The sequence below is a fragment of the Dama dama genome, chromosome 18 (genome assembly GCF_033118175.1).
Source record: "Dama dama isolate Ldn47 chromosome 18, ASM3311817v1, whole genome shotgun sequence".
Taxonomy (NCBI): domain Eukaryota; kingdom Metazoa; phylum Chordata; class Mammalia; order Artiodactyla; family Cervidae; genus Dama; species Dama dama.
This window is the reverse complement of record NC_083698.1, coordinates 108,776,435-108,790,167: the sequence shown is the minus strand read 5'-3', so window position 1 is coordinate 108,790,167 and position 13,733 is coordinate 108,776,435. Positions and strand designations below refer to the sequence as shown.

The 13,733-nt window shown below is 36.7% G+C and overlaps 1 protein-coding gene across 17 annotated transcripts in view; it reads left to right on the top strand.

Annotated features, from left to right (window-relative positions):
- Positions 1 to 13,733, top strand: part of KMT2C (lysine methyltransferase 2C) — a 254,607-nt gene that overhangs the window by 188,975 nt on the left and 51,899 nt on the right. For all 17 annotated transcript variants that reach the window (XR_009696784.1, XR_009696785.1, XM_061166176.1 and 14 more), the window contains 6 exons: positions 1,600 to 1,728; positions 3,501 to 3,620; positions 6,204 to 6,334; positions 9,126 to 9,306; positions 12,127 to 12,231; positions 13,591 to 13,728. Coding sequence is in view for 15 of the 17 variants with exons in the window: in XM_061166176.1 (XP_061022159.1) it covers positions 1,600 to 1,728; positions 3,501 to 3,620; positions 6,204 to 6,334; positions 9,126 to 9,306; positions 12,127 to 12,231; positions 13,591 to 13,728 (804 nt within the window). In the remaining 2 variants the exon portion in view is untranslated. The remainder of the gene's footprint in view (positions 1 to 1,599; positions 1,729 to 3,500; positions 3,621 to 6,203; positions 6,335 to 9,125; positions 9,307 to 12,126; positions 12,232 to 13,590; positions 13,729 to 13,733) is intronic.

Sequence of the window (13,733 nt, the reverse complement as noted above, 5' to 3'; positions counted from 1 at the left end):
ACGGCTTTTCTTCTTTCCTGTCTTCTCTCTCTTTGTAGGTTTGTTTTTTAATACAAGTTACTTTACTTTGTGTAGGGTTTCAGGAGAGTGAAGTTAGATTTTAGTTTCCCACCTAACCCTAAATTCCTTCTCATAAATATTTTAGTGGGTTTATTTTAAGGTAAATAGTTAAACTGTTTGTTTTCTTTGGTGTTTGCTAAGTTTCAGTAAATAAATTTTCACGGGTTAATTTTAGCTATAGAAAGCAATTATCAGAATAATTACAGAACTGACGTCAAACATTGACCTAATATTAATATTATTTAAAAAAAAAACAGCGCTAATGGTATTATAGAAATGTTATGCATAATACTTACAATATTGAAGAAAAGTGTTAACAATTCTTAAATGTTTTTGATAACTTTCTCCCCCTGCAGCACAGCATAAAGCAGCATTTAAAAAGCTTTGATTACCATGGTTTTAAAAGTATTCTTCTCTTAAGAACTAAACTTTTGTATGCATTACTTAATTTCATTGATTACATCATTCTGAAAAAATTATTGAGCACCTATTACATACCATGCTAACGATGCAGCTGTTAATAAGAATCTTGATACCGGTTTTTAAGGAGAATACAGTCTAGCAAGGAAATGGACATTAAGAGAACCAATTCAAATGAAGCATAATGTACAGGAGCATGTAACTGGAAATTCTCTAAGAAATTATAATAAATCCTGAGAGATGAGTGGATAGGGGCAGGCAGTGAAGGAAGAGCTTGATGAGCGCAGGAAGCTGAGTCTGAGTTGGTGGGAGGGAGGTGAGGCCGGGGTGCTCACAAGACAGGTTACATGCGCCTTGCAGTTTGAATCTCATTCTGAGGCTACTGGGAAGACATAAAAGAGTTCTTAAGCAGAAAATTGATAGGTATTTATAGAAAGATCATTTAGGCTGCAGTTTAAAGAACCGATTAGGGAGGAAGGTAAGCTTGGAGGCAAGGAGAGAGATAGGAGGGGAGGGAATTGCAGTAAGTTGAGATTGGACTGAGATGACAGTTGAGAAAAGAAAACGCCTTTGAGAGATACTGAGGAGCCTTGATGGTATGAAAAAAGAAATGAGGCATTGTCAAGAGTGTCTCCCAGGAGTCTGGCTTCTGCAGGGTACATTTCTTTGCTCTTTAATGACAGGCAAATCCCAAGAAAGGGAGGAAGTTCATCTCAAAATTAGTAGTTCAATTTTGTATGTAGAGTTTTCAGTAACTGGGTAATATCTAATTACAGATTAGTTGCACCTCAGGAGAGTTGTAGGCTAGAGAGACAGCCTTCGGGTCCTGGACCTGAAGATGTAATTAACAGCAAGGAGTGATAGGTTAAGCGCAAGTTGATTTGTAATTGTCCTTCCAGGCATCCTCTCTGTTCCCCTTCCTTGAGCCTCGTGTTGCATCTCCTGAGAGAGGTGCGAGACTTCCCCAGCCGCCAGGGCCTCTCCGTCTCTCTCTGTACCTTCCCTGGCAGGTAGGACACGTGATTAGAGTGGCTCAGCAGCCACTTTGCTTTCCTCTTACATAGGAGCTGTACATTCGGTAGTTTCTTCAGTTCTATCTGTACATTTACTTTTTTCCAGAAGCAGAACTTATGGATTGTGATGGAAAATCAGAATCTAGTCCTGAACGAGAAGCTGTGGATGATGAAACTAAGGGGCCAGAAGGAACGGAGGGTGTCAAAAAGAGAAAAAGGAAACCGTACAGACCAGGTATAGTGCCTTAGCTGGACATTTTAGATATAATAAAAATGTAGTTAATTTAAAGAAAATAGAATAGGGCTTCAATTATAATGAACTATAACTTCTTAACAACTCTCTAAACTAAAACTTGTATGTGTAGATGACAGAACTAAACTATTTTAATATGCTTTGTAGGTGATAAATGCCTTAGTGTGGGTATGTGACTAATTCACAATGAAACATTATATGTTTTCCCTTGATGTGTACCTCTGTTAATTCTTTCATGATTTAGCATTCACTTTCTAATATTTTTGTTTTTTTAAATTTACTGCATTTTTCTGTGCAGGAGTATCAGCCAGTACGTGTACAATGTGAAGGTGATATGACAGAGTTCTCATGTTTCCTAGAATTTATAGTTTGGTTAATAATGTGACTGTTAAGAACTCTTATTTGCTCTCTGCCTCAGAGGAGGGGAGAGAAAAGCTGTCTTGTTTGTCAAACTTTTTTTGCCTTAATGGAAAAAAACTACTGAAATATTCACAATACAGAACTCCTAGGTTCTTTTTAGGCAGTTTGCTTATGAAAATTTTTGCATTTTAAGTATATTTTTTTAGCTGGAGTATACTTGCTTTACAAGATGATGTTAGTTTCTGCTGTACAGCAGTGTGAATCAGCTGTTAGTTTACATTTATCCCCTCCCCCTGGCCTGGAACCTCCATCCCACCCACCCTCTGCCCTGAGGTAGATTGAATCAGTTCAATCTTTGTTCTTCTGATTGCTTCTGTTTTATTGATAAGAATGATCTAAATACCTTTTGATGTGTAAGGAAAAGCTTTCTTTTCTGCTACATTTTCCTTCCAGATGGGCCACATCTATAATTAATGCCTAGATGAGTTTCGTCCAATCATTGTATGAAAATAATTTCATTTCTTTGTAATTATGAGGCTTATAAGGCACTTACTTTTTTAGACATGTCTGAATTCCTTCCAGGAACTTAAGAGTTAAATGTTGAGGGTTTTTTTTGTTTTTTCCCTTATCTGCCTTATATGGAAGCAAGTCATCCATGTCAGGGACCCATTTGAGGGGCCCATTAGGTCACAAAGTATATTGTTAATGATTAAAGCTGTTCATGCTGCTGTGTGTTAGGCCCTAGTCTCAGCACTTTATATGTGTTCGTTTAGTGCTTGTAACCTGCGTATAGGAGATGCTGTACATTATCCCTGTTTCACCAGTGAGGGAACTGAAGCAGGGGAAACTTAAACAACTTGCCCAAAGTCTACCAGTAACTGGAATGGCACAGTTTGGCGCCAGATTCCGTGCCCTCACTGGGGCTACGTGTGTCTCATGTCTTGAGCTTTACTAAGAGTACCTGGACACATTTCCCCAAAAGTCATGCTGATTTTCTTTGGGATCATCTGGTTTAGTTTGTATCTTGTGTCTGTTCTCCCTCAGCTAACATACAAATAATTTGAATGATGATCTGTGAGTTACTGACATTAAGGAAACAAGCATCATGTACTATAATGTTTACTCTGACATTGTTTAGAAGTAGTACGTGCAGTCAGTCTTCTGTACTTCAATGAATTTTTATTCCTGTTTGGTTAGTAATAAGGTAACAATAACTTTGATGTCTTATTTCCGAACTCTTGTATTTTGCATTAAAATGAGATTATTGATTTAAATTAGCCCATTTGAATTTGAGATATTCCTCACATAAGACTAAACATTTTCATCCTGCTTCTGGAGGAAATACAGGGAGAAGTTAGTTATTTACAGGATTCCCCAATTTCTGTTTTGGATAGGTATTGGTGGATTTATGGTACGACAAAGAAGTCGAACTGGGCAAGGAAAAACCAAAAGATCTGTGATCAGAAAGGATTCCTCAGGCTCCATTTCCGAGCAGTTACCCAGCAGAGATGATGGTATGGTCCTGATTTTGATTGATTTTACTGTGTTGTCTTGACATTCCCATTGAAAACAGCTATTGGAAATAATGCTACGTTTACCACCTTAACTGCTTCTTAGCGATCTATAAAGTGCCTGTGAAGTTCATATCTGCAGTATAGTAGGTTTGAGAAGAAAATTATTTAAGCCCAATAGATTATGTTGCTTTGAGATTTTTAACAAGTGTTTTTGTTGTTATTTTCCCTCTGTTAAGTATAAGCAGTTTAGGGACTTGATCACATAGATACATTTGGTACTTTCTGGTCATCTCACAACAGGCCTTTCTTTGCCTGCCTTAGGTACTTGGCATAAAATCAGAAGCTTTGTAGACCATGTATTTGAAAGTGACAGGGTACCCCAGTAATTTATAACAAAATTGTATGCTGTTTTAGAAATGTATCTTCCAATTAATATTCTGTCATCTTTTCTTAGAGTTTCAAAGAAAGCTAAGTCATTGCTAAAGCCATAGCTTAAGAATTGGTTCTAATGAAGACTTTGCGATCCATATGGTCTTGATCTGTATGTTTTCTGTATTTTAAATATTGTATATAGAATGTAAAGAAAAGTGATATGTTTTTATCATGTTTTTTGAATAAAGTTTTTCCATTACATTGTGGTAGGCTTTTGGCCTGTGAATTAATTTTTTCAAAATTGCTGTACATTTTTAAAAGGAAGCCCTGTAATGGTTTTAAAGAAGTTTCTGATATTACGTAATGTGACTATAATAAGCCCCAATTAAGAAATGTGAAACATTCAGTGAAACTATTTTTTATATTTTCCATGTTTGTCTCTATTGTCTTCTAAATAATTTTAGTTTCATCATTTAGTTCAGTGTTTTTCATTTGTCATCCATTGAGTTTTTAATTGATTGTGCATATCTAAATAGTAGATATTAGAAACTTGTAGTTTCTTCTTACAACATACTCCTTACAGTTTCAGTTGCTTTAGAGTAAAATATTTTAAAACCTTTGCACATCAGATTCTGCGCTGTGTATCTCCTGTGCCCTGTTGCCTAGTGCCTCATTTGATTGTGTTTATTGTGTGAGATATACATACATATATATTAAACAACAAAAAAAGTTTCTTTTAACTGTGAGCTCATATTCTGTAGATTTTTCTCTGAATTTTTTGAGAACTGAATTGAAGGTTGGTTCCTTCAGAAAATATTTGCATTTGTTGCTGCCAGAAACATGAGGTACTACTATCCCAGGACTCCTTTAAGCTAAGTATTTAGCTTAAAGATTTTTGGGCCACCTGTGTTATATAAATCCAGGTTTCTTACACATCAGGGCTCTGTTGAGTTTATGAACTCTCAGGGAAGATGTTCATTTGTTTTACCTTTCTCTTCAGCACCATGCTATTCAGTGACAGTTTTCTTTGTTGCTGGGGTGGGGATGCTGGTGAGTGATGAGAGGAGGACCAGGGGAACGGAAGGGTGTTCTGTGTTCGCCCACCCCTGAGTGTGGAATCCTGGGTCCCTCCTTTGTAGCAGGCACCCTTGCTTGATCTCGCCACCTTGGGAAGAGGCTCTAGGCTTTGTCTTCTATACCCCATTCCTCATAGTGCTCTGAAAACCAGAGTTCACGGTCACTAGGTTTTAGCACAATTTCAGAGCGCTTCATTTCGTTCTTTGCTTATTTTTGTGGTTCCTGTTTGACCTTAATTTTTGGTCTTAGAGAATTCTATATTTTCTGGTTAGATTACTGGTAAATTAAAAAAACTTTGTTTAAAATGTGTTTATCCACTATATTTAGTACTTTTTATTTGACCTATGTAGTCTGGCAACATAAGTGCCCACATTGATTTTCAGAAGGCATGTATGTGTCTTTTGCTTAAAGTATCTGAGAGTATCATTTGATTCCTTGCCCACCTGCTCTAAGTGGTGGTCTTGTTTATTAGTTCAACATTTCAGATTTTTGCATTTCTTTTATTTTAAATTTGAGCATTCATACATTCATAACGTTTTTATGAGCAGATTCATAGATAGTCATACATTATCACCATATGTATGTACTACAGATACCTAGTTTGCAATAAATCCCCAAACCTGGAATTGCTGGATTGAGGGATACACATTTTTTAAAAGACTTGCTGGATGGTTCCAATAAACTCTACCTACAGGTTGGACCTGCTAAACTCCTTTTAGTTGTTTGTGAGTAGCCATTTCTCCATGCTCATTAGCATTGAGTATGTATTTTTTTTTTTTTACCTTTAACAAGATGTCAGCATTTACATAAAAACAAATTTCTGCTTTGTAAGAAAATACTCATTAAGACACAATAGGAAGCATGTTGGTACTAAGTAGACATGAAATGAATTTTTATGATACTTAAAATTAACTTTGAGATCTTTTTGTGAAAAATTTTATTTGTCAGTCATTATGTATATGTTAAATTTAGACCGCTGTATGTCAGTTATATCTCAATAAAACTGAAAGAATAAAGACAAAACTTGTCTGTGTGTATGTTGGTAAGTTAGTTATCACTTATTATTAGTTACTTTGGTGGGTTTATCTGAAAATTTTAAATACCACATATTTATAAGTGTGATTGTTGTTTCAGGCTGGAGTGAGCAGTTACCAGATACCTTAGTTGATGAATCTATTTCTGTTAATGAAAACACTGAAAAAATAAAGAAGAGATACCGAAAAAGGAAAAATAAGCTGGAAGAAATTTTCCCTGCCTATTTACAAGTAATATTTTGCTTTATATTATGTATTAATGAAAGAAATGTGAAGTGATGTCTTGAGTTTTGAAAAATAGTTTTCTTGTTTTTGTCATCCTAAATGCTATTTTTACCTTCTTGCTTGCTAAGTCACTTCAATCTCGTCCGACTCTGTGTGACTCCATAGACGGCAGCCCACCAGGCTCCCCCATCCCTGGGATTCTCCAGGCAAGAACACTGGAGTGGGTTGCCATTTCCTCCTCCAATGTGTGAAAGTGAAAAGTGAAAGTGAAGTCGCTCAGTTGTGTCTGACTCGTAGCCACCCCAATGGACTGCAGCCTACCAGGCTCCTCTGTCCGTGGGTTTTTCCAGGCAAGAGTACTGGAGTGGGGTGCCATTGCCTTCTCCGTTTTACCTTCCAGGGGCCCTTAAAAATTACATTTATCCTTTTTGTGCTTTGATACTTTTCACAGAGTTCTTTTTTTAATCCCAGTTTTTCACTTCTACATTTCAGAAGACATATAAGAACTCTTTGGCTGGGAAAGTCTCATTGCAAACCAGGCACACCTTTGTGCTCTGCACACCCACATCTGGTGGACTCCCTTTGCCAGTACTGGTTATAGTAATTATGTTCACTGAATGAAGAGGGTTTTTTAGCAGCCAGAATTACAGCTTTAATAACACTTACCAACTTTTAGGGGCTTCCCAGGTGGTAATAGTGGTGAAGAACCCACTTACCAGTGCAGGAGATATAAGAAACTTTTGATCCCTGGGTCAGGAAGATCCCCTGGAGGAGGCCATGGCAACCCACTTCAGTATTCTTGCCTGGAGAATCCCGTGGACAGAGGAGCCTGGTGGGCTACAGTCCATGGGGTCACAAAGAGTCAGACATGGCATGCTTGCACCCATTCATTTTAGAAGTATGAAAACTGATCATTCCATACTTTCACAAAAGAGCCTTTCAAAATAGTGGATTGGATTTCCTGATTACTGCTATAGTCATAATCTCAATCTAGATTATTTCTTTTGGTGAACAGATGTAATTCCCCTAGTGTTCATCAGTAATTAACAACTTTCTGATATGAAGGAAACTTGTAATGGTACTGTTTCTTGGACATCTTGTGATAGCAATTGTAATTTTTTTTTTTCATTGCTTTTTGGAGTAGAGTGAGAAATATAGTGACTAGTGATGAAAATCCACGAGGAATTCATAAAGTTTTTTCCTAGTTTTTCTTTATTTATCACAGCAGTGTCAAGATAAGGTATAAATAATTGTGTAATCTACCCAGTAGAAATAGTTTTGTGGTCTGTTAATACCAGATGGTTGATAAATACCACTAAATTCATGAGCCATACAAAGAAACAACTTTTGCTAAAGGTGTTCTCAGATCTCTCAGATTTATACTGAAGGCATTAAGTAAATAATCTATAAAGTTCCAAGATGCTTTCTACTATTCAACATTTTTCTTAATGATAAAAGCATTGCTGGTATAAGAAGCAAGTCATCTCCTGCCCAGTGCTCTTATCTTTGTGGGTTTTCAGACTTTCATAGTGAAACAACTTGTTCATTTCAAAAAAGGGAAAATTTCAAATCAGGTATTCATCTCCTCTACCAGACATCACAGACCATTCTCCCCTATCCCTTTTCAAAAGTTAACTGCTTGGTGTTTCTCCTTTGAGAACTTTTTAAATAATTTATTTTTGCACAGTGTTAATAGTCTTGGTTTGTATTTTATGTTTTGCTGGACAATATCATTCAAATTGCTTTCTTTTAATGTTGTACTGTATTTTAGAGCTTTATTTTTGACAGCATAGTCCTACCTCCTTTTTAAAAATTTATGTATTTTACAGTATGGATGTTTATAATTTATTTAGTCAAATGCTTTCTGACAAACATTGAGGCTATTTTCATTTTGGGATATAACTAAAAAATGATGCAGTGAACCTCTTTTGTTTATGTATCTTTGGCAAGAGTGTATTAAATGTGGGTAGTTACTGCAAAATTGCCCTCCCCTTTCCAGACAGACCACAGTATAGAAAATAGAATTTTGGAATAGAAGTAAGTGAAGGGGGTCCCCAGCACTTCCTATTGTTCTCCTTATTGATGCTGGAGAAGTTGGGGAGGGAGATCCTGGAGTTGCAAGGAGGCCAGGCTTGAAACAGTGGTCTCTACAATAAAGTGTATTGAAATGAAGAAAAGTCAGCATGAGTAACTGAATAAAAAGCCAAGGCTTTTAATGGTGGTAAATTTTGTACATATAGTTTGTTTAAAATGACTGTAAAAACCCTCTTTCAGATTTATAGTGTGTGAAGTCTTTAATGTGGTTATATGCATCAGTAGGAGATTGCTAAATCTATCTGTGAAGTATACAAATATTAAAGTTGTAGATCAAACCCTTGAGCTAGCCTCTGCAGATCATCTATAAATGTTAGTAATATTCATGAAGTTTTAGCTTTTATAATATGAATTAAGGTGCCATAGTATTATAAATTTATCCATTTTCACTGTAGTCTAATTTGGGATTACCAAATTATTATACTGCGGTTGCTAGAAACATTTGACAGAAGTGGGTAGTTTTATTTGGTTAATTTTACTTGATTCTAGTTTAAAAAACACCAAAAAACCTTACTTTTAAAATAAGGGAAATTGGTATAAAATAACTGACAGGGTATCTCTATTGTTTACATATTTCTATGTTCAATTCTTATATTGTTAAATACTAAGCTTTTCTGTTATTTCTGCCTTCTTATCAAAATGACAGTTCTCATTTTAGAATTTTATAACTGAGTCAGTCGTTTCCATGTGTGTCTTTGTCTAGGAAGCTTTCTTTGGAAAAGATCTTCTGGATACAACAAGACAAAACAAACTAAGTTTAGATAATCTATCAGAAGACACAACCCAGCTTTCTTATAAAACAAACACAAACACCAATTTCTTGGATCCTTCTTTAGACCCACTACTTAGTTCATCCTCAACGCCAGCAAAACCCGGAGCTCACGGTATGTAGAATAAATGACAAAATTTTTTTAATCACAGCACATTCATCTTCCTTTTAGTCAGACCTTTGAAATGCTTATAAAACTTATCTTTATTGAAATATAACTTGCATTCCGTAAATGCAACTATTTTTTAAGTGGACCAGGTCTGTATGAGTTAGCAAATAAATTCATCTTTGTTATTACCATGAAATCAACTCTTGAAAAGAAAATGCTTGGCTTATAGTTGACTGAGGGTGACATATGGGAGTGTAATGAGACCATGATTGGTAAGTTACAATAATCTTCAACTTAAGATGTTTTTCAAAATTAATTATATAGCCCCAAGAAATTCCAAAGAAGAAAAAAAGAATACTGTAGTTGGAACCTGTCTGACCCATTGTGTTAATGTAATGTGGAATATGTTGCCTTGGGAGAAGGAAATGGCAGCCCACTCCAGTATTCCCGTCTGGAGAATCCCAGGGACAGAGGAGCCTGGTGGGCTGCACTCTGTGGGGTCGCACAGAGTCGGACATGACTGAAGTGACTTAGCGGTAGCAGCAGCATATTGCCTTAGATCAGTTTCTCACTGCTGACAGTTTAGGCCATCACCGTTTGTTGATGGAGGGAGGCCATCTGGAGCATTGCGGGATATTCAGCATCTCTAGTCTCATAATGTTGCAATATAAAAAATGTCTCCGGATATTGCCAAATGTCCCCTGCAAACCTGTCCCCTATTGAGACTCTAGACACAGCGGATACGGGGAGTGCTCAGAATCAGAGAAAGATACGAGAACGTAATGTGTATAAAGTAATATTCACATCAGCAAGACTCTCTAGAGTTTAGCTATCTTGGTATCACAAAGTTTTTCTTCCACTTCTATATTTTTGTTTTACTTTCAATTGTGCAGTCCATGGGGTTGCAAAGAATCAGACATGATTGAGCGACTAAACGACCAGCAACAAATTTAATATTCTTCTGACAGGCTTCCTTTTTGTCGTTGAATTGCATTTATCACTCATTTAATTTTATAAACTTAATTTTGAAAATAATCTTAAAGCAGCAGCCTGCCACTGAAAGATAACTTTTGATAATGCTGAGTTGCATTTTCATTAACTTGGCATTATCCTGGATTGAAATACAGGCTATGATTATTTTTTTAACTTCTTGAAATAATTAGAAGCAGTCTTGCCCACTGTTATTCAAAAGCACACATTCAGCATGAGACTGAAGGCCGTACTCTTTGTTTAGTGTTAACAGATCATTTTACTTTTACTTTAGTTGTATTTTTTTTGAGTATTTACCCTGAAACAGTTACCCCCAGTTTTTTGTTTTTTCTTTAAGGATACTGTTGTCTAGAGAATATATTGAAATAATTTTATTTCTTAAAAACTTTACAAATATTTGGGCATACAAAATTTACTTTGGCTTTCAATTTGAAAAATTGTATTTTTATGTATGTGTGAATTCTATCTGATAATGTTTAATGGGACAAGACTATATGTTTTATAGAAATACTTGGTCTGGAATATTTTATGTCTTCTCTTTTTTTTTCTTGAGTAAAAGCAGTCAAAAACGGATTCAAAAATTCTGATATTCCTTAAGTGACTGAAAAAGTCACTAAAGGTACCTAAATATTCTCCTCCTTGATTAGGCCAGAAACCCTTGTCACTTTCCCTGGCTCTTGATTGTCTCACATTCTGCATCTCACACACCCACAAGTTTGTCTCTGCCTTCAGATGCCATCCCACACTAGCGGCTGCCTACCTCCGCCTCCGTCCACTGTGTGCAGGCGGGCAGCACCTCCCACCGGCTCTGGCTCCACTGCTCCCCGATCCAGCTCGTCTCCCAACACGCCTTACCCTCCTCCACCCTGGTCCACTCTGCACCTGGCAGCCAGTGTGTTCCCTTTAAGACATCAGTCACACCCTCTTCTAGCAACCTTCCAGCAGTTTCCCGTTTTACGGATGACCCTGGAACAACAGGGGTTTGCACTGCGAGGGTCCACTTAGATGCAGGGCTTTTTCTCGCATACGTACAGCAGTCCTGGGATCTCTGCTTGGCTGAATCTGTGGAGGTGGAAATGAGGCTAGAGAAGGCTGAGTGTAGGTCATGTTTGGATTTTTGAGTTCATGGAGGATTGGCAGCCCACACCATGTTGTTCTTCATCCTTTTTTCCTCATTGTTTATTTTTATAGCACTTACACTGGTGTCATTTATTTACTGTCCGACTCCCTCTGAAAGAGGAAGCTCTGGAGCATCTGCAGTGTGTGTTAGTCCCTTCTGTATTCTGGTGGCTGGACCAGTGCCTGTTAACATCCCCCATAGACATAATTCTGTGGATGCTGAAATACCTTCTTGAATAAATGAGTGAATTAATGAGTGTTAAGAGTAAACCTGGAAGTAGGCATTTTACTCGATGGTATCTGCTTTATACTTTACAAGAAACTTTAAACAGTAGGTTTGTCTTTAATATTTATCTTCTATTGTGTTTTCTAGATGTCATTTTTAGAGGTGCCTTTTTCTAATTTTTTTTTGCTTTGTTACAGCATTCTATTTCACTTTCATTGCCTATAGGTTTTTATTTTAAGATTTATTTGATTATTAATATACAGTATCACAAAAACAAAAGTCTTAATTTTTAATGTTTTGTTATTCAAATGTTGGAGTGCCTTTTCTATGAAAAATTTCTTACTTTAGAAGTAATAATCTTTTTATGATTCTAGCACTTACCTCAGTATCTGCTATATTCTCGATATTTGGTAAATGGTTGAATGAATGAGTTTTAGAATTTAATGTCTAGGAAAATGTTGACACTTGGAAAATATACTTACTATACTTAGGTCCTGCTGATGACCCCTTAGCTGACATTTCCGAAGTCTTAAACACAGATGATGACATTCTTGGAATAATTTCAGATGACCTTGCAAAATCAGTTGATCATTCAGGTACATTTGCCCAGTGTCTATTTTATGATGTGAGTGAGAGGTAGGGGTGTGTGTGTGTGTGTGTGTGTGTGTGTGTGTAGCAAGCGTAGTCATTGCAATGGAAAAAAAGTTTTTTTCTTTCTTTGGCGTTGTCACACCCATCCTTGTATTTGATCTGCCTTGACTTCCCTGCTTTAGAAGGGGAAGCAGCGCACTAGTAATCCCTGTTGTCTTTAGACTTTGCGCCTTAGGGTCCTGTTGTGCCTCTTTCTCCTTTGTTTGCGTCGCCCCCCGCTTCCCGCTCCTGTGGTAATCATCCGTTTTATTTGGTTTGGGTCTTGTAGGTCTTGATTTATGCACTTTCCAGGTTGAGAGCTCACCTTGTGCATTTGGTAAGAAACGGCAGTGGATGATGGCTGACTAGAAGTAGTTTTGTTCTGTTTCTCAGTAGTGACTTCAGCTGAAACAAGCTGTCGGTGCATGTGTACTCGCTGTGGTGCTGCCGTGTCACTAACCCGGCTTTGTTTGCTCTGTGTGTGCAGCGGAGGCGTGGTGCCCCTGTCCTGTGCTTTGCGTGACTCTCTTTAGTGTTCTTTTTTTTTTTTTTTTTTAATGAATGGTTTACTCTTGTTAGAAAGTAATCTGGACTATTACCCAAACATATTAACAGTTCCTAGTATAAGCTCAAATAAAAGGAGATGAATTTTTACTTGTTGATAGTAGTAACATTGAGGAAGTGTAATAAAACAGACAAAAAAACATTTTAAAATGTTATTCTTGCTTAAAAAGCAATTTATGTAAGATACAGCATGTTATGAACATAATCTGTATCTTATTTTTGACTACAGAATATTTCAGAAATAAGATCTGTAGTTGGAATTGTTCACCAGAGGATGATTTTTACTAAGCATTAAGAGTTTTTGAGCTTTCCATTCATTGTGTGAAACTTAATTGTTTTATAACCTGCATATGATAGTTGACCCACGCTTTTGAAACAGTTTTCTAAGTTTGAGTTAAAAGTATATTGAACATTATATATTGATTCTTCTTAGAGACCCCTAACTTAATAATATGGTACTTTTTTGTGTGTGGAAATTAGCAATTTAGAACTAGAAGTGTTCTTTTGTTTCTGAGGAAATGTATTTGCGTTGATCAAACCATAACTTTTAAAGCAGAACCTAGGTTTACAAATATATTGTGCCTAATTTTTACTGATTGACTCCCTGGATTGATTTAAGAATCTAGATTAATTAAGAATTACAGGCTTTCTATTGCTCTGTTTTAATCCTGTTGTTGTGTATTAATACAGGTAAATAGTATAACGCATTTTGTGTGAGTGTTCAGAACTCACTTTCTGATATACACACCTTACTCCTCTAGCTGGAATAGACGTTGGTCCGGTTGCTGATGACCCTTCGTCTCTGCCTCAGCCAACTGTAGGTCAGAGTTCACGGCCTCTAAGTGAAGAGCAGCTCGATGGCATCCTCAGCCCTGAACTTGACAAGATGGTCACAGACGGTAAA